This window comes from Ornithorhynchus anatinus, chromosome 5 (assembly GCF_004115215.2).
Source record: "Ornithorhynchus anatinus isolate Pmale09 chromosome 5, mOrnAna1.pri.v4, whole genome shotgun sequence".
In the NCBI taxonomy this organism is placed as follows: Eukaryota; Metazoa; Chordata; class Mammalia; order Monotremata; family Ornithorhynchidae; genus Ornithorhynchus; species Ornithorhynchus anatinus.
In genome coordinates this window covers 7475448-7496683 of record NC_041732.1, presented here as the reverse complement: position 1 = coordinate 7496683, position 21236 = coordinate 7475448, and the positions used below count along the sequence as shown (strand labels likewise).

At 43.2% G+C, this 21236-nt stretch overlaps 1 protein-coding gene across 5 annotated transcripts in view; it reads right to left on the bottom strand.

The window, feature by feature from the left end:
* The window catches only part of IQCH (IQ motif containing H), a 169081-nt gene that overhangs the window by 51103 nt on the left and 96742 nt on the right, over positions 1–21236 (bottom strand). For all 5 annotated transcript variants that reach the window (XM_029065755.2, XM_029065754.2, XM_029065756.2 and 2 more), the window contains one exon: positions 20405–20596. In XM_029065755.2, coding sequence (XP_028921588.1) covers positions 20405–20596 — 192 coding nt within the window. The remainder of the gene's footprint in view (positions 1–20404; positions 20597–21236) is intronic.

Genomic DNA, 21236 nt, shown 5'->3' with positions numbered 1-21236 from the left:
GATAACAGAGTTGATAGACACGTTCCCTGCCCACGATGACCTTACAGACTAGAGGGGGAGGCGGACAGTGATAAAAATAAATTATGGATATGGATATAAGTGCCGTGGGGCCGAGGGAGGGGAAATTGACGTTGAAAATCAAAGTACGAGGGTGATGCAGAAGGGAGAGGAAGAAGAGGAATAAATGTAATTAGACTGTAGATTGTTGCCTCAGTGTGGGCAGGGAATGAGACTGTTTATTGTTATAGTGTACTCTCCCAAGCGCCTAGTACAGTGCTCTGCACACAGTAAGTGCTTAATAAATACAATTGATTGATCGATTCAATTACTACTAATACAACTACTGCCTAATGACATCACAGAAAGCTCAGTAGTGCAATCTAAATGATTGCCAAAAACCAAAGAGCCGCCTGAGGTTCAAAGATTAGGCCTGCAAGCTTTTGACCTTAAAGATGATAATGTGAGCCCTGGCTTTTTAAAGATAAATTCAATTGCCCCAGGGAATGAATGCAATGAAAGTAGAGCCCTTTCTGCTAGGGAAGGAGATGAAGCACAATGGGACAACTTACTCTTGAAGCTTACACTGCCTCTTTATCCTTGTGGATAAAGCCCCAGTCTGGGAATCAGAAGGTCATGGGTTCTAATCCCAGCTCCACCACTTGTCTGCTGAGTGCCCTTGGGCAAACCACTTCACTTCTCCGTGCCTCAGTTACCTCATCTGTAAAATGGGGATTGAGACTGTGAGCCCCACGTGGGACAGGGACCGTGTCCAACGTGATTTGCTTGAATCTGGCCCAGTGCTTAGTACGGTGCCTGGCACATAGTAAGGGCTGAACAAAAACCATTAAAAAAAGCAAAGAAACAGAAACAAACTTTGAGAAGATTATCTTTCCCTTCACCACTTCAACATTTCTGCATCAACTCTTCATTTGGGGACCTAACTCACAGACATCTCCACTATTACTCTGGCCTCCTACCTGGAAATTGTTTCACTGTCTCCCCCCTGGCTAACATGTAATCAATCAGTGGTATTTATTGAGTGTTCACAGTGTGCAAAGCACTATACTAAGCACTTGAACTCCTCGAGGGCAAGGATCATGCCTGCTGATTCTATTGTACTCTCCCAAGGGCATAGTACAGTGCTCTGGGCACAGTAGGTGCTCAATAAATACTTCCGTTTGACCGACTGGCTTTGGGAAAGGGGCCTCCTCAGATGAAAGATGCTGGACGAGGGAAAAGGAGGAGTCCTAATGTCCTGTTTCGGATGGGTTTGGACGTTCTGCTCTTTTCTCTCCGCTGACAGACGGAGCTCTCCTGCCTTGTTTCTGATCATCTTTGGCATTCGAGAGTCCTAGGGCAGGGGCAGCAAATGTCCCGGAGGAAGTTTGGCTGCAGGAATCTTGAGAATGAATCATGTCCTACCCTGGGAAGCGTACGGCTGAAGGCACTAAAAGCGCAATGTACCACAGTGGCTGTGGGGATCGTGGAGAGCCTGGGGGGACGTTGACAGCGTCTCCTCCTTGGGCATCTATTAGGCTCTCTGAGAAAAAGGACAAGGAAGAGGAAAGTTGAGGTATTAAATCTTCAATTGATGGAGTCTGGTGGGGAGGATAAACTTTACAGTCAGAATTGGAGAAAGAGAAATATATTCTTCCTTGTGTGTGGGATCAGCCTACAAAATAAGGCAGGGCTTCCAGAGAGGAACCAGATGACCTTAAAAGGCTTCCCCCCACTGTGACCTGGGGAACACTGGGTCAGGCCAGGCCAGGCCAGGGTGTAGAGATCAGGGTGCTTGCTTAGGTTTCAATCCCGGCTCTGCCACTGTGACTTGGTCAAATCACTTAACTATTCTGTGCCTCAGTTGCCTCGTCTGCAAAAGGGGGACTTAAAGCTAGCTGTTTTCCATTCCCATTTCTTAAATGAGCTCCATGGAGGACCGGGACAGTATTTGATCTGATTAAATTGTATCTACTTCAGTGTTTAGTATGGTGCTGGGACATAGTAAGTGTTTAATAAAGTACCACAATTATTATTATTATTAATAGTAATCTCGAGGTGGGGTGATCAGGAGGAGTTTGTAGAATCCAGAAAGCATGGAAGCTGGGTCAAGATGCTTTTTTTATGGTATGTGTTAAGCACTCACTATGTTCCAGGCACTGTTTCAAGAGCTGGAGTAGATACAAGGTAATCAGTGTCTCACATGGGACACAAAGTCTTAATCCCCATTTTACAGATGAGGTAACTGAGGTCCAGAGAGAGGTTTAGTGACTTGCCCAAGGTCACACAGCCAACAAATGGTGGAGCTGGGATTAGAACCCAAGTCTTTACACAAGAACAGATGTCCTTGTGCGGCAAGTGGAATAAGATGACTTGCTGAATTTAATGACTGAACCCAATCTCAATCACAGCGGGGCAGGGCTGTGTATGTGCCAGTGAGTCATCTTATTCCACACAAGGACCGCTGCTTTTGTGCAAAGACTTGGGTTCTAATCCCGCCTCTGCCATGTGTCTGCTATATGGCTTTGGGTAAGTCACTTCCCTTTCCCATGTCTCTGTTAACTGTAAAATGGAGATTAAGACTGCAAGCCCTATATGGGACAGGGATTGTGTCCAACCTGATTAATGTGCATCTACCACAGCACTTAGTATAGTGCCTAGCACACAGTAAGTGCTTAACAAATACCATAAAAAGACCTAAAAATAATAGTGATATTTGCTAAGCACTTACTATGTTAAATCCATACTAAGCCCTGGGGGAGAGAGATATAAAATCAAATTGGACACAATCCCTTTCCCACACAGCATTCGCCATCTAGGTATGATTATTATTATTATCTATGAAGGAGTTAGAATAGACACTGAATCCCCATTTTACAGATGAGAAAACTTAATCACTTGCCCAAGGTCAACAGCAGGTGAATGAAAGAGTCAGGATTAGAACCCTGATCCTCTGAGCCTCAGGCCTGAGTTTTTTCACCAGACTACACTGCTTCCCAGAAGAAAGCATTTCACAGTGACAAAATTCGAGATCTGCAAACTACCAAAAATCAAACTAAATAGTAAGAGTCTGTCAAACCGTTTAATTCATCCAAATAGAGTTCTCCTATCTCTAACAACTAGGAAGGAGGCAGCCAGGTTTGCTTCTAAGTGCATCTTTCTATTTCACTCGACTAAGATTAAGGTGTTGTGTTATCTATCGGTTACCTATACAGCATATGTAAATGCAGCTCAGTAGATAGAAGTTTCCTTTTCAATGATTAATGCCAGAAAGAAGTCAGTCCTGGGAATCAATTTTTGCAGTTCAGTAGGTTCAGAGAACACATCAACCTCACTGTGCAGAATCATTGCTATCTAACGACTTTGGGTCCATGCCCAATTAAAAAGACAAACAAACAGTTCTGCAGGACCTTTCTAATGGGATTCGCAAAGTTTATTTTCTTTTTTTCTAAAAAGGCTAGGCTTGCTCCAAATTCTAGCTTTACATTCAGTAGCAGATGCGCAATAAGGTCCAGCTCAGAGATTTGGCCCCCCGAGTTGGGGAAAATTGGGTCCCTCCCCTTCTGTCCTGCATTACTTGTATTGTAATAATAATAATAATAATAACAATAATAGTATTTAAGTGTTTACTATGTACCAGGCCCTATACTATGTGCTGGGGTGGATACAAGCAAATCGGGTTGGACACAGTCCCTGCTCCCTGGAGCTCACAGTCTCAATCTCCATTTTACAGTGGAGGTTACTGAGACATGGGGAAGTGAAGTGGCTTACGAAAGGTCACACAGTAGACAAGTGGCAGAGTCGGGATTATCACCCACGACCCTCTGACTCCCAGGCCTGTGTTCTATCCACTATGCCAGTACAGTGCCTGGTACATTGTAAGCGTTTAACAAATGCCATCATTATTATTATTACTATTATTAAGATCCCATCAGGCTGTGCTGTATGCACATGGCATCTGATTGATGCCATTATGTGATGAAGTCATGGGGAAGTCACTGAAACTCCGGAAGTCAGATCCTTTCTAATAATTGCGCGATTTGCTAAGCGCTTACCCTGTGCCAGGCACTGTACTAAGCGGTGGGGTGGATACGAGCAAATTGAGTTGGACACAGTCTCTGTCCCATGTGGGGCTCACAATCTCAATCCCCATTTTACAGATGAGGGAATCAAGGCCCAGAGAAGTAAAGTGACTTATCCAAGGTCACAGATCAGACAAGTGGCAGAGCCGGGATTAGAACCCATGACCTTCTGATTGATTCTAATCCAAAGAACCCAACTGTTCATTCAAGGTTGTAGGTTGGCCGCTGGTTGGGTGGTGATGAGACTGGACCAGTGACCAGTGACCACCTTCTGACTCCTAGGCCCATTCTCTATTCACTACGCCATGCTGCTTCTTTCTCTGGGAAGACCCCTGACCTCTCCCTTCTGTGCCAGATCAATTGTTTGTTTTTTGTTTTTTCTGGTATTTGTTAAACGCTTACTCTTCTCCAAACACTGTACTAAGTTCTGGGTTAGTTAAAAATTAATCGGGTTGATCAGAGTCCCTGTCCCACATAGGGCTCACAGTCTTAATCCCCAATTTACAGATGAAGGCACTGAGGCCCAGAGAAGGGATGTGACTTGCTCTAGGCCATACGACAGACATGAGGCAGAGTCACAATTAGAACTCGGTTCTTTCTGAGTCACAGGCCCGTGATCTAGCAGCGTGGCTTAGTGGAAAGAGCACGGGCTTGGGAGTCAGAGGATGTGGGTTCTAATCCCGCTTCGGCCACTTGTTTGCTGTGTGACCTTGGGCAAGTCACTTATCTTTTCTGTGTCTCAGTTACCTCATCTGTAAAATGGGGAAAAAGTGTGAGCCCCACGTGGGACAACCTAATTACCCTGTACCTTCCCCAGTGCTTAAAACAGTGTTTAGCACATAGTAAGTGCTTAACAAATACCATAATGATTATTATTATTATCCACTAGGCCATGCTGCTTCTCCTTCTGGGATCCAGTTATCACCATCGGTGGCTTCCCACTCGGGCTTTCAAATGTTTATTCATTCATTCATTCATTCATTAGTATTTATTGAGTGCTTACTATGTGCAGAGCACTGTACTAAGCGCTTGGGATGAACAAGTCGGCAACAGATAGAGACAGTCCCTGCCGTTTGACGGGCTTACAGTCTAATCGGGGGAGACGGACAGACAAGAACAATGGCACTAAACAGCGTCAAGGGGAAGAACATCTCGTAAAAACAATGGCAACTAAATAGAATCAAGGCGATGTACAATTCATTAACAAAATAAATAGGAAAAATATGGAACGCTTCACGAATTTGCGTGTCATTGTTTATCCATGGCTCTCCACAAATGGGGGTTCTCTGAGGCAGTTGTTAACCTCCCGCGTTGTGTCCAATCTGATTGGCTCGTATCAACCCCAGTGCTTTGCACAATGCTTGGCAAAGAGTAAGCGCTTAACATATACCACTATTATTATCTGGCACTGCAGACCAATGCACTTCTAAAAGCAGCTCCTGGCGGGTAGGGAATAGGAAGGGAAACAAAGTAAGCTGAGATTTTCCGGCTTTCACCCAGCTAGCAGAAGTAAATTAGACAAGTAATACATATATCGACATATAAAACAGTTCCTGCACTTCTCTTGTTCCCTCTGCTTCCACTAGATTCTAAGCTCCTTGAAGGCAAGTCTACCAAATTCTGGTTGTGTTCTCCGGAGGATCTAGTTCAATGCTCTGCACAGTAAGCCCCAGTAAGCCCTCGATCACTCCATCATTAATCGCATTCATTCAACAGTATTTACTGAGCGCTTTCTATGTGCAGAGCACTGTACTAAGTGCTTGGAATGGACAATTGGGCAACAGATAGAGACAGTTCCCGCCCATTGACGGGCTTACAGTCATGTTATCCTCATAATATCTCTGGGAGGTGGGAGGGTCAACCCCATCTTTCAGATGAGGAAACCGAGGCCCAGAGAGGTTACGTGACTTGCCCAAGGTCACACGGCAGGTAAATGGGGGAACCGGGATCAGAACCCAGGTGTCCGGATTCTGAGACTTGTGCTGGTTCCCCTGGGCCTCGCTGCTTTTCGCTCGCCCAAGTAACTCTCTGACTGGTCAGGGTTCAACTCCAGCTCTGCCCTCTCTGCATCCACTCCATTAGACGGCATGTCTTAGTCAGCGCTGAGCTGTTGTAACCTCTTTAGGGTGTAAAAATATGCTGAGAGGAGAGAGAAAAACGGAACACGTCTTTGGGAGTCATAAACGACTTCCCTTACCTACTTAAAGTTTAAGGACTGTTTTAATACGGAATGTTTAATTGCTAATTGAGAATTTAAAAACCAAAAATGCCAACTTCGCCTCTGACGAGATGGAAAATGATGCCGTAGAAGAAGGTAACGTCACGGGAAACGGCCGTCGTTACCGAGGAACACAAATGTTTTGGGGATGTAAAATTGCTTTGTAAAATATTTGCTCCATCTGCCGAAAGTAGCGAAGACAATTTTCCCTCGACGGCTAATGGCCCATTCCGGCTATGTGGCAAAGCGATTCACCGTGGCTGTGCCTCGCATTAAGAGCGGTGGTGAAAATTCTGTATAGAATTCTGTACTTCTGGAGCAATGGCATTATCTCCTCCGTTCTTCCTGAGAATTCTGTCCCCTCATTATCCAGGCCTCCGCTTTGGATCGGCACATAGGCCTGGGGTGGCTCAGACTCAAGAGGCTTTTTGTCAAACTGAGGCACATATGCTCTACCTCAGTTCAGAAGCACAAAACAACCACTTTCCGGGACCAGAGGAGCAAGGAGGTTAGTTCCCTTTCAACTTTCCGGCACTTAAACTGCTGTTCCTTTTTTCGCACCACATGGGGCTTCGATTTTCTTTTCAGCCTCACGCTGTCACTCGCATGCTGAGGATTTCAATATATAAAGATTAAGCACTTCTTTTAATTCGAAATTGCGCTTCGTGCACACAAAAGCACAGAACACTATCCCAGTCAAAAACAACCACCACAATGAGTCCAAACCCACCACACACATTGCTCTAGGGCCATTCGATAAATGGCTATTGGGGACACCTCTTTTTAAAAGGACTGTATCCTGGGCTGCTTCAACAACCACAGGTGGGACAAGACAAAATAAATAATCCACGATGTTTTTTAAAGGAGATGGATCCTTGTATTTTCCTTGAAAGATATGAAAAAACAGCAAGCTTTACTATGATTTTTTTTTTAGCATACACCTTGGCGAACGATATTTAAGAAGATGGGAAACCCAAGAAGTCCTCTTAAAATAACACCACACAATCAAGGCTTAAAGGAAAGTACATTAGACTCCCTTTCGAAATCTTGCTTTCCCCACTGATTAGATCCTGCAATTTTAATCATCCACAATAGATCTGTTGGAAAACTCAAAAAGTAAGATGTGCTGATTTCTACTTAAGGAACACAGGCGCTCAAGGAAAATCCTCCTTTTTTGAAAATGAAAAACCAGAGAATTTCTCGGGGCTTAGCTTTTTCTCTCTACAAAATTGCATCTACGGGACAGCGTGAAGTTGAGAGGCTTTGTAAATGGAATCTAATACGAAATACAGCATGTAACCAAACTATGTGTCATCTTAGCCTGAACACCTGCATTTTCACTAGATGGGGATAAATACCTTCATTCACTGACTTTTCAAAGCAGCTACATTCATTTTTAACTTATTCATTTGCCTCTTTGGGAAAATTCATTTGATGGATACCAGAAACGTGATTAAAACAAAAAACAAAAATCCAAACCCATTTACACTGAAATCAAAGCAATCCCAAGGCTATAACTATGTTATAAAGGACAGAGTGACAAAATGTATGCAGTTTTACTTTGTTCATATATGATTCATTTTGGGGAATTAATCCTTGTTATATATATATATATATATATATATATATATATATATATATATATATATGTATACACACACAAAAACACACACAGACATATATATTTAAATATATATACATTTACACATCCTTACACCATATCTCTATTTCTTGGTGGCTTTTTGCTAAAAAATTTTAAAAAAAACCCCATCACTGGCTGGATGTGATCACAGCAACAAAATTCTGTCTTCTTTACTGTTCTTGCTTTATTTTTTTGCTTCCATGCTGTTATTGCTAAAAACTGGCAGTTAAATTCAATTGATTCAAAATATTCTGGATCCATATGGCCTAAAACCCCGGAGCTAAAGTTGTGATATTGCCTCACTGCTGTTTTCTAGCATTTGCCTCTCCTCGCGTCCCCAGATGGTGGAAGTAACATTTAAACCTCCTTTTCTCTGCCTTCTACAATAGACCTTGGCACCATTTCAACTGTTTACTCCGGTAATTAACAGCACCGATACCACAACAATTAAAACTCCTACAATCTTAACACAATAATGCTATGAATTAGTGAGAGCTAATGGCTGGAAGGTAGAGTGTTTCCAGACTGCGGAGATCTGTGCATTTTTAGAATAAAATAAAAGGTACAAACAGCACGCTTGCAGTAGACAATGATTACCTAGTAATTAGTTTACACAAAGCTTCCTATTTAATGGCAAAATGCGGTAATTAACGTGTGACAGAAAATCAAAGGGTACTTTGTAAGCATATGAAAAATTAACACTGCGGGCCTATAGCTTTATGTACTGATTAGAAGCATATTAAATCAATAGGACACACACACACCAACAGCTTGCATATCTGATTATTGTCGGTCCTAGGAAGGGGGAGTCTGCTTTTAATTTAACTTGAGGGATGGGATTTTCATGCTCTGTCATCTCACTCTGGAATCAAGAACCCCACCCTGGCAGGTTCATAAAAATAATCATCGGGCTGGAAGAGAACACCCTAAGTAATTCTCGGAGAATAGGAAAAAAAAATATGTAAATGATTCAGGCTGCACTGATAATCATGCTGCTGTTCCTACATGGGTTAGCCTCGTTAGAAAGGAAACCAACTGGAACTGGATTTAGAAGCGACTCAGATTCAACCCCCTGGACGGGACAATTTTCCTTTCCTACCCTGGATGGGTCTTCAGTTATTAGAAATTTTTTTTTAATATAATTATTGGCCGACCACTTAATGCCTGGATCTGCTTGGTGACTGGTAGGGATTGCAGACAACGTGTGACGGCAAACTGGCTGCCTGAAGAAGAGTGGAAGGCCTCTGACCCGACGCATCAGATTTGAAAGTCAGGGAAGGGGGGAACCTGACCATATCGATGGGGATCCCGCTTTAATATATGGAGTGCTGGGAATACGCCCCAGGATTTTTCCAGAATTACCATTCATTCATTCATTCAAACGAATTTTGGAGCGCTTACTGTGTGCAAAGTACTGTACTAAGCACTTGGGAGAGTACAATCGAACAATAAACGGATACATTCCCTAACCACGAAGAGCTACTATCATCCAGAAGAAAAGGGGAGAGATCCATCGGGGGACTCTTGAAGCACTTCCGGGTTCGCCACCTCTGGCACGATCCCAGTTGGCATCTTTTGGGCATATCTCTGCTCCACAACATTGATGGCTACCCTCTCCAGAGTTGCAGGCGAGAAATGCAGGGTACAAGATCAAGACCTCTGTCATTTTTGTTCGTCAATCTTTAAAGAGCAAAAATAAAAACAAATCCAGATCCTCAAAAGGGCGGGATTCTCCTGATGACCTGATGGGTTGGATCCCCAAAGAAGTTCGACTCCTTGAGCTACTATGGGTTCTTTGGAGACAACAGGATCTATGCGATACACTTAATCTTCTAATCATTATCAAAATTTTTATATATGTAATATCTACATGCATATTTATTTTGATACATTCATCTATTTGTTCTCCCTTATAAGTGTGTAGAGAAGCAGCGTGGCTCAGTGGAAAGAGCACGGGCTTTGGAGTCAGAGGTCATGAGTTCGAATCCCAGCTCCGCCACTTGTCAGCTGTGTGACTGTGGGCAAGTCACTTAACTTCTCTGTGCCTCAGTTACTTCATCTGTAAAATGGGGATTAAGATTGTGATCCCCATGTGGGACAACCTGATTCCCCTATGTCTACCCCAGCGCTTAGAACAGTGCTCTGCACATAGTAAGCGCTTAACAAATACCAACATTATTATCTAGGTGCCACCGAGCACCCACCACACCAATAGATGCTTGCTATTGCGGGCACCAGTCAACAGTATTTATTGAGCGCTTACTGTGTGCAGAGCACTACACTAAGCACTTGGGAGAGCACGACATAACAGAGTTGTTAGACATGTGCCCTCCCCACAATGAGAAGGAGCTTACACTCTAAATGCTTGCTATTGCCAGTATAGTCATCAGGTTAGAGTTTATAGTTTCACGTCCAACCTAATTATAATAACAATACTAATGGCTGTGGTATTTGTTAAGCACTTACTACGTGCCAGGCACTGTACTAAGCTCTGGGGTGAATACAAGCAAACCGGAGTGCAAATCTAAGCGCTGGTGAAGATACAAACTTATCAGTTTGGACAACAGCCCTGTCCTACGTGGGGCTCACAGTCTCAAACCTCATTTTCCAGATGAGGTAACTGAGGCCCGGAGAAGTGAAGTGATTTGCCCAAGGTCACACAGCAGACAAGTGGCAGAGCCAGAATTAGAATCCATGCTCTTCTGAATCCCAGGCCTGAGCTCTAACTACTATACCACACTGCTTCTGTAAGACTGGGGAAGAGGCAGACTTCACCTTCTGAGACCTTCACCCAACAAGGACCCCTGGACCGCAGAGAGCCACCTGGCCTGCAGTTTTTAGCTGGCTGCGCTTCCACTTCGGTGGATTGGGTCAGTGTGGGGTTTTCATGACAGCAGGTGCTCAGTTAATCAATCAATGGCATTTATTGAGCACTCCCCACGTGCAGAGCACGTACTAAGCACTGGGGAAAGGATATTACAGCAGAGTTGAGACACACAGCTAACATGTAGGGCAGCAGGCAGAGGGAGCAAAAGTAACACTTGAAAATCTTGATGAAGAACTTTAAATGCTGCAGCATGAATCCCGTCTGTGAGGAGATGCGATGATGCCATGCGATGATCAGATTTGGGATGACTGAGTATTTTTTTAAGGTATTGGTTAAGTGCTTACTTTGTGCCAGGCACTGTACCAAGTGCCGGGGTAGGTACGAGATAATCAGGTTGGACACAGTCTATGTCCCACATAGTGCTTACGATTTGAATCCCCATTTTACAGATAAGGGCACTGAAGCTCAGAGAAGTAAAGCGACTCGCCTAGGGTCACCCGACAGACAAGTGGTGGACCAGGATTAGAACGAGGTTCTTCTGACTCTCAGGTCCACCAGGTCATGCTGCTTCTCTCAATTTGAACAAAGACTGCCATGAAGCCCATTAGCTCAGGCAAAATCGTAATTCTAGCAGCATCTTCCAGATCTAGGACTTCAGAACAATAACAAATGTATGTTTCTGATAGGAATGTAGAACTTTTCTGATTCCATTTAAAGCCAGCTTGATCCTGAAGACAGCACATCTGACGAGTTTAACAACTCCATATTCAACAGATATCCCCCTGCAGTGCAATGAACAGGAACAGATTTCCAGGTAACTCTGAATAAGTGACCTGACAGAAATTATTTTGTAATTGAGAGGGAGTAACCACAATAGCTGTCGATTTTTCTGACTAAACCGTGACAAGGAAGTTGTTGGTTTTACAAGGAGAGTGCTGCTTCACAGACTGTAAGCTCATTGTGGGCAGGGAATGTGTCTGTTTATTGTTATATTGAACTCTCCTAAGCACTCAGTACCGTGCTGTGCACACAGTAAGCGCTCAATAAGTACGATTGAATGAGTGAATGAATGAATCAGGGAGAATTAGTGACTTCTACTGACTCCTCTGGTCTTTGAGCTTGTTACGGGCATGGAAGGTGTCTGCTAATTCTGTTCTATTGAACCTTCCCAAGTGCTTAGTACAGTGCTGTGTATGTAGTGAGCACTCAATAAACACCACACCTTCATTGATTGATTCCTTTTTTTTCTAAAACACTGAATTGGGTGCTGTGGGTTGCAAATAGGTATTTTAAATTAGTTGTAATCAAAATAGTCTCCACTGACACTAAGGCTTGAGAACTTACATGTTCTCCAGGGTGTCAGTTCTAGACCATAAGCTCCTTGTGGGCAGGGCATTGCATCTATGATATCTGTCGTATTATACTTTCCCGACTTTTCAGTCCAGGCCTCTGCATACAGTAAGCACTCAATAAATACTGGTGATCGAGCTACTGAGATTTACATGTGTCCATCCCAGCCCTTAGTACACTGCCTGGCACATAGTGAGCACTCAATACCATAATTATTATTATTATTATTATTCTACATAAATCTCGCAAAATACTGGACGGGACAGGACAGAGGCCCGTCCATTATTTTCGACTGGGAGATGATGGGGTGAAGCCATTATTAATCTTCCATCAATTTTAGCTTTTCCATAGATTCTTCTTATTTCAGCTTGACTGATTTCAAACACTGGGCCCCAAATAGTCTGTTGTACTCTTATGCCCAATTAATGGATTTTTGTGTCCCCTTCGCAGTACTGGGTACTTGATATTGGTTCGTTCAACCATACTTAGCATCATGTTGGTGTTCAATCAACGGCTCAATCAACTACGGTACATTAACCTCAATCCTGGTGAAATCGCCGTGTTCTCTTTGGAATGATCCTGACTCTGCCATTTTTCTAAGGCAAGTTGATTGAGAAAGATGGGGATATCATTCTACTCAACCCACAGGTTCAAGACAAGTCTGACTGGTACGCTTGACATTATCTCAATTGCTATAACACTGCATTTGTGCAATGATTCCTCTGGCATTGCTTCAAGAGTTTTTCAAGTGGGACGGGCCAGTTCTTTTGCTCCCTAGTTTCATCTTTTATTTTCTATCAACTGGATATTCACAAGGATTTCCATGCAACCCCTGGACCAACTGTGAAAAGCACATTTTTCCTCCTTTCTGTTCCACGACTCTTTTCCTGGCCCTCAATTTTTATTTCTTTTGAGCCTTTTGACCATTCCTCACTTTTCCACTCTTCTTCCAAATTCATATTCTGAGGTTAAAGAGGAAGAATATCACAATGGGATGTGAGAAAGGATATGAGTCGCTCAATCACATTCTATTGTGATGTTCTTCCTCTTTAAATAGTCTCATAGTGGCCAGAGAAAGAAGAGCTTCATTCATTCATTCATTCATTCATTCATTCATTCATTCGCATTTATTGAGTGTTTACTGTGTGCAGATCACTGTATGAAATGCTTGGGAAACTCCAATACAACAATAAACAGTGACATTCCCTGCCCACCACGAGCTTACAGTCTAGAGTGGGGGAGACAGGCATGACTATAAATAAATAAAATGACAGATATGGGCATAAGTGCTGTGGGGCTGGGAGGGAGGAAGAGCAAAGAAATCAGGGCAATGCACAAGGGAGTGGGAGATGAGGAAAAGAAGGGCTTAGTCGGGGAAGGTCTCTTGGAGGAGACCTTTATTGCTATTGTTCTTGTCTGTCCGTCTCCCCCGATTAGACTGTAAGCCTGTCAAAGGGCAGGGACTTTCTCTATCTGTTACTGATCTGTACATTCCAAGCGCTTAGTACAGTGCTCTGCACATAGTAAGCGCTCAATAAATACTATTGAATGAATGAATGAGATGTGCCTTCAGTGAGGCTTTGAGGCGAGGGTCCGGGGGGTTCGTCTATGCACTTGGATCTGTGACCTTTGGACATTTGATTTCTGCCCCACCCGCTATGTCCCAAGCACTACTCTAAGCAGTTGGGTAAGGTAATCAGGTTGGACACAGTCTATGCCCCACATGGGGCTCACTGTCTTAATTCCCATTATTACAGATGAGGTAACAGAGAAGAGAAATGACTTGCCCAAGGTCACACAGCAGACAAGTGGCGGAACCAGGATTAGAACCCAGGTCCTTCTGACTCCCAGGCCCTTGCTCTTTCCACTAAGCCATGCTCCTTCCATATTTATTTATTCATACTGATGACAGTCTCTCCCTCTAGACTGTAAGTTTGTTATAGGCAGGGAACGTTCCTGCTGTTTGTATTGTATTGTGCTCTCCCAGATGCTTAGTACTGTGCTCTGTTCATAGTAAGCGCTCAATAAATACTAAGCACTTGGGAGAGCACAATACAACAGAATTAGCCCACACCTTTCCTTGCCTTTAACGAGCTTACTGTCTAACCTGTATTTCCTCTCACGGCCTCCAATGGGAAATGGCCCAATGTGTCAGTGGCTCAATTGTCCAGAGAAGCTCTGCTCTCCAAAGCAACCCAAACCCCAGGTGGGTTCTGGCAAAGGATCATCAATTTAAAAAAGAGAGATAGGCACAAGGGTCCAAATCATAAATACAGGTCAAAAAGAAATCACATAGAAGGAATTTCCCAGGCTGTAATTATTAAACATCCCACTATTCCTAAAATCACTTCCATTTCCATCTCGAGCCCCCAAAAGCCATTAAATTATTGCGGCTTCTTCTCAGTATCTGTATTCAGCCAAATGGCTCGAATGCGCAATTAATTGAACAAAACAGCCTCAGACGCAGGCTTCCTACGATCACTTCAGTCAGCCTGATGCAATGCCCGATTTGCGGATCTCCAATCACGATCGGTACTTTGATGGAATGGAATCTCAACCCAGCTCCAACTCACAGAAACTGCATTATTTTTAATCTGTTGCCTACAACATACCAATGAGAAAAATAAGGGTGTCGTGTCATAAACTGTTATGCAAATGATGCTATTTGTAAGTATTAACATAATTTAGTGCTTACAGTCATATTCTCATTTCTAATAATTCTCCCAGAATGGAGTCTTTCTCTGGACTCTTAGCCTGCAGGATAGTCTTTCATCAAGAAGCTGAAATTTTTAATAACCTGCCAGCATATGTTTTGTACATGGCAGCCTAGGCTTGATGACACAATGTCTTCATTATCGGAAGAAACAGGTCTACATACAGTAATAGGACATTAAAACATGCCTGTGCTCATAAACTAACGCTTTGATGTCTAAATGTGGATCACTGTGAGGCGATTCTGTAACAAAGGATGATTTTAATCCTAGGCTTTCAATGGCAAAACTCAATAGAGAGTGGAGTTCATCATATAAAAATCCTGACTCTTCTGAAAGAGGGTTTCAAATGGGAAGGCATAAAAATGTCAACTGTCACTTGCAAACAAGATTTTTAGATCCATTTAATTTTGGGTTTGGTTTTTTTTCGCTAGAGTACACTGAAAGGCTGGACTGAATCTATTTTTTTTTTGCCTGACATGCCTTTGAAAAACAGTCTAATGTGCTATTCTTTATTTATGAGTCTCATATTTCAATAGGCATTAATTTCCAATAACAACAATGGCAATTTCAGCATTTAAAAAAATGTAATTCCTAATGATGAAAATTCAGGTGAAATTTAACTAATGTCCCTTGAAAGCAGAACAAATTTCAGTATTTATTCATTGTTATAAGCTGAAGGTCTTCGATGAGAGTTCGATAGGAGGGTCAAAGCTGAAACAGTATGCTTAAAAAAACTTTCAAAACAGACCTGGCAGGATAATTGCAAGACAGGATGCAGCAGCACAAAACTACAATACACATTGTGCAAAGGAGCTGAGTTGGCCTGTATTTCCCAGAAACTACTGGGATGTTCTGGCCAGGTGATTCTGGGAAGACTGGTTTCTCTTTTCTCATTTCCAGTAGAGGAAAAGGTTCCTGAAGACTGGGTTGATTCCCTCCTCAAGAAGACCCTGGAGGGGAATTTCAGTTTTTAACTTCCTGGGGTGCGTACTGTGTGCTTCGCATCAACTCCTGGTTGGGATCACACTAGAAGAAGAGGTCTATGTGCTCATGAATTTCTCTCTAAGGATGGAATTGGGGTAATTTTTAGCCTAAACACTTTTTCAGCCATGTCCCCCAGGCAAAACCAGATTTTGCTGTATCCGTATCTGCAGCTGGCCAGATTTGTAGCTTTAAACATTTGTGGATTTAAATATCCCTCTGTAAACCTCAGAATGGGCATTTTCTGTTACTTTTTTCCCCATTTTATAATTATAATAGCAATCATAATCCCACAATGATGATGATGATAAAAGTAATAGTAATGGGAAGCAGCATGGAATAGTGGATAGAGCTTGGGCCTGGGATTCAGAAGGACCTGCGTTCTAATCCCAGCTCTGTAACTTGTCTGCTGTGTGACCTTGGGGCAGCTACTTCACTTCTTTGAGTCTCAGTTTCCCTCATCTGTAAAAAGGGGATTAAGGCTGTGAGTCCCATGTGGGAAAGGGACTGTGTCCAACCTGATTAGCTTGTTTGTATCTACCCCAGGTCTTATTATAATACCTGGAACATAGTAAGCACTAAACAGATACTATTTTTAAAAATGATAGCGTTTGTTAAGCGCCTATGTGCCAAATACTGTACTAAGCACTGGGGCAGATACAAGACAATCATATTGGCACTAGTCCCTGTCGTACATGAAGTTTGCAGTCTAAGTGAGAGAACAAGTATTTAATCCCCATTTTACAGATGAGGAAACTGAGGCAGAGATAATTTTTGAGTGACCTGTCCAAGCTCTCTCTCCACTTTAGTCACTATCCTGTTTGGAAATCTGGTTTGGCCAAGGTTATTTGGGTTTCACAAAGCTATTAACTGAATACTAGCTGGAGTTTCTAATTATCCATCTCTCTGGGTCAGTTGTTTTACTCAGAGGTCAGTGTGGTACAGCAAAATGGCCCCAATCTTGAGCTCATGAAGTAAAAGTTTGGGAATCTAATAAAGTTGAGTATTTCAAATTAATCATCATCATCACCAACATCATCATCCCATTTATTAAGTGTTTACTATGTGCCAAGAACCAAGTGCTGGGGTCGATACAAGATAATAATAAGATAATAATAAGAAAGGATACGTTCTCTGTACTACTCAGGGCTCATGGTCTAAGAAGGAAGGAGAAGAGGTCTTGTGTCTCCATTTTACAGATGAGGAAACTGAGGCACAGGAAGGTTAAGTCACTGGACCCAGGTCACACAGCAGGCAAGTGGCAGAGCCAGGACTAAAATCTGGGTCTTCTGATTTCTAGACCTCTAGACCTTTTCTTCTCCCTGGGCCATGCTGCCTACCCTTGCAGACTGATATCTCAGCACAGTGCTAGCTTTAAAAGATCTTTTAATTGTTATTCAAATAAAAATGTTGGTCCTGGCAAACATTTTACAAATTCAGATTTCATGAAGGACAAAAAGAATTTGTATTATTGGTGATCTTAGCTCAATAATCGCCATTTAAGATACCCAACCTTAAAATGGGAAAATGTCTCAGAGTAAAGAGAACACACAGGAAACCTCTGAGGACCCTCAAAATTAAATACATTTTCTTTTCTTTCTATCCAGAAGAGTAATTCACTTTTCTATCCTCTAAATAAAATGTAAGAAGCTGGCAATGACAAGTACTCCATTCAGCCCATCCTCTGACAGGGTAAGACACAGAATAGATCATGGACCGAATTGTAACATTCATCACAGTGAACTCTCTTTTTCTTCTTACTGTTCTCTAGAATTATTCATAATTGCACTTGAATAAGAAGAATGTTTTTGCCTTCCTTTCCTGCTCTGTTTCTGCCTGGTTAAGATCAAGGCTACTTCTCAACAGGTCAATGCTTTGTCTAATTCAATATCTCAGAGGTTGGTAGCACAGGTGGCTTTGTGGCTGGGACATCTACACCTCTCAAATTATCCACATGTTTTGGGCTATTAAGGGGATGATTTAGATTCATTTTCACATACAGATTTAGGAGCATTTGTCCGCAAGGTGTTTCAGAACGTTTGCAAATCACTCACTTCATTTCAGGTCACGGAGAGCCCTCCGTGGGCTCTAAATTCGGAATCTGATCCACCCAACCTCATTTAATAATAATAATGATTTTGGTACTTGTTAAGCACTTACTAGGTCGCACCGTTCTAAGTGTTGGGGTAGACACAAGTTAAGCAGGTTGGATACAGTCCCTGTCCCACATGGGCTCCCACTCTTAATCCCCATTTTACTTTTGAGGTAACTGAGGCCTAGAGAAGTGAAGCGACTTGCCTCAGGTCTCACAGCAGACGTGTGGCAGAGCCAGAATTAGAACCCAGGTCCTTCTGACCCCCAATTCCGGGCTCTATTCACTTAGCCACACTGCTTCTCAAGCTGGTCCCCGCATGGTCTGCCCGATTAAGACCCAGGGGAGCCACAGATAGCACTCTAGAATACCCTCTGCCGATCTGAAAGCCACAGACGTATGCTAAATCCTTATGACTGTCATAGTGTAGAGAGCACAGGCCAGGGAGTCGGAAGGTTGTGGAATGCCGGTTCTGCCACTTGTCTGCTCTGTGACCTTGAGCAAATCACTTCACTTCTCTGAGCCTCAGTTTCCTCATCTGTAAAATGAGGATTAAGACTGTGAGCCCCATGTGGGTCAGGGACAGTGTCCAACCCGATTTGCTTGTATCCACCCCAGCGCTTAGTACGGTGCCTGACTGAGCTTCCCCTTTTCCCTCTGCTCCCTCTGCCGCCTCTCTGCCTCTCCTTCACCTCCCCTCAGCTAAGCTCCCTTTCCCCCCTTTCCCTCTGCTCCTCCCTCTCTCCCTTCCCCTCCCCTCAGCACTGTGCTCATCTGCTCATTTGCATATATTTTTATTACCCGGATAATTTTGTTAATGAGATGTACATCCCCTTGATTCTATTTATTGCTATTGTTTTCGTCTGTCTGTCTCCCCCGATTAGACTGTAAGCCCGTCAATGGGCAGGGATTGTCTCTGTTGCCGAATTGTACATTCCAAGCGCTTAGTACAGTGCTCTGCACATAGTAAGCGCTCAATAAATACTATTGAATGAATGGCACAAAAAGCAAATGCTTAACAAATACCACTATTATTATTATTCTTATGACCCAGTGGTTTCGTAGAGCACAGGAAAAGTTTGGCTGTGGAAATCAGCAAAACCTAGAGGGTCTATCTGGAGGGACCCCTGGTCTTCTCCCTTGATCCAGGTCCACTGCTTTTTCCTCTCAAGTCCCCGTTTACTTATTGTGGTATTTTGTGGTATTTGTTAAGCGCTTACTATGTGCAAAGCACTGTTCTAAGCGCTGGGGGATACCAGGTGATCAGGTTGTCCCACGTGGGGCTCACAGTTTTTTTAATCCCCATTTGACAAATGAGGTAACTGAGGCACAGAGAAGTTAAGTGACTTGCCCAAAATCACACAGCTGACTGGTACCTCTTCTGAGCCTTGAGACTTGGGGACAAGAGGTGGGATGGAGGGGGAGCTAAATATTGAAAATCAAAATACCAGACCCAAAGGCATCTGAAATTCTCTCGCCACCCGACAGATTGACTGAAAACCAGATGGTCCGGTTCAAAGCTGGACAAATGGTCACCTGGTAGCCCTCGGCCCAAGTCCATTCTAACTTGGAAGTGGGCCTAAGTGGAAGCTTCATAGTGACGACGATGATGGCATTTGTTAAGCGCTTATACTGTGCCAGACACCGTATTAAAAACTGAGGTGGATACAAGCAAATCGGATTGGACCCAGTCTCCGTCCCACACGGGCTCGCAGTCTTCATCTCCGTTTTACAGATGAGGGTGCTGAAGCCCAGACACGTGAAGTGACTTGCTCAAGGTCAACCAGCAGGCAAGTGGCGGAGCCGGGATTAGAACACAGGTTCCTTCTAACTCTCAGGCCTGGTCTCTATCCTCTAGGCCGAGCTGCTTCTCTTCGGGCAGGTGACTGAAAAACCACTCCGCAGAGCCAGCTCAGCACTTTGGACTGACACTCACTCAATCAGTGATATTTACTGAGCACTTACTGTGCGCAGAGCACTGCATTAAATGCTTGGAAGAGTACAGTTCAACAGAAGTGGCAGACACGTTCTTAATACGTCTGAACAGGCAACCCAGTCTAGTGTAGAGAGCATGGGGCTGGGAGTTAGGAGACCCACGTTCCAAGCCCAGCTCTTGACCCTTTGTGTGACCTTGATTCCCTCACCTCTAAAATGGGGATTTAGGCACCTGCTCTCCAGCCTATTAGAATAGGAGCCTTATGTGGGACAAGGACGATATTTAATCTTCTGATCATCTTGTAGTTACCCCAGCACTTAGCACAATACTTGACGCATAGCAAGCGCTTAATAAATGCCACAAAAAATACGAAAACCAAGATCAGATATCATCTGGCACTGAGAAACTCAACTCCGAACCAAAGATCTTCACTGCCAAATAACTGCTGTCTACTTGAACGGGATACTTTTCTAGACATTTTGTCCCATATCGCTTCCCGAACGCACAGTACGGTGCTCTGTACACAGTAAATACGATCGATCGATTGATCGCTAAGGAAACTCACCTGGGCCCACTTCTTACTCCAGTTGCCATGGCTGTATCTTTGACTTTCTTTTAAGAGCCACTTGTAGCATTTCAGGTGAAGAAGAATGTCACAAAATGCTGTACCATTCCCTCCAAATTCATTATTCATTTTAAATATCCAGCGCTGCACTTCCAAATGATCAGCAATCAATTGACTTAACTGTTCAATCATCTAGGGATCAAACAGATATTAAAAAAAGCAATTTTATTATTTACGTATTTGACGTTTAAGGCATCTTTTCCCAATACATGATATTTTAATTTAGATTTTCTTCTATCTCTGACGGATATAGTGGGAGCATCTTAAAAGAATACATAGGACACTGAATAAATCATTAATGAATGTGACCGATCTGTGGCCCCAGTTAAACAGGATATTTTTGATTCATCTGAAATATGAGAATTGTCCATTCTGTTAAGAAAAGACCCCCACAACCCCTTAAACTTCCCCTCCCAGCCCCACAACACTTATGTCTGCATCTGTAATTGATTTATTTCTATTAATGTCTGTCTCCACCTCCAGACTGTAAGCTCACTGTGTGCAGGGAATGTATGTGGTATATTGTACTCTCCCAACCTCTTAGTACAGTGCTTTGCACACAGTAAGCACTCAATAAATACAATTGACTCTCAGCTTTGTGCTCTATCCACTAGGCCACGCTGCTCCCCTTTTATACCCCATTCCCTGAACTCGGTTTCAACTCGCTCCTTCATTTAGATCCAGTGAGGGCTTCGCTTGTCTCAACCGGCATGGAAGGCGAGCCTACTCAGACTCACTGCGTCGACTACATCGACCGAAAAAGACAAAGTTA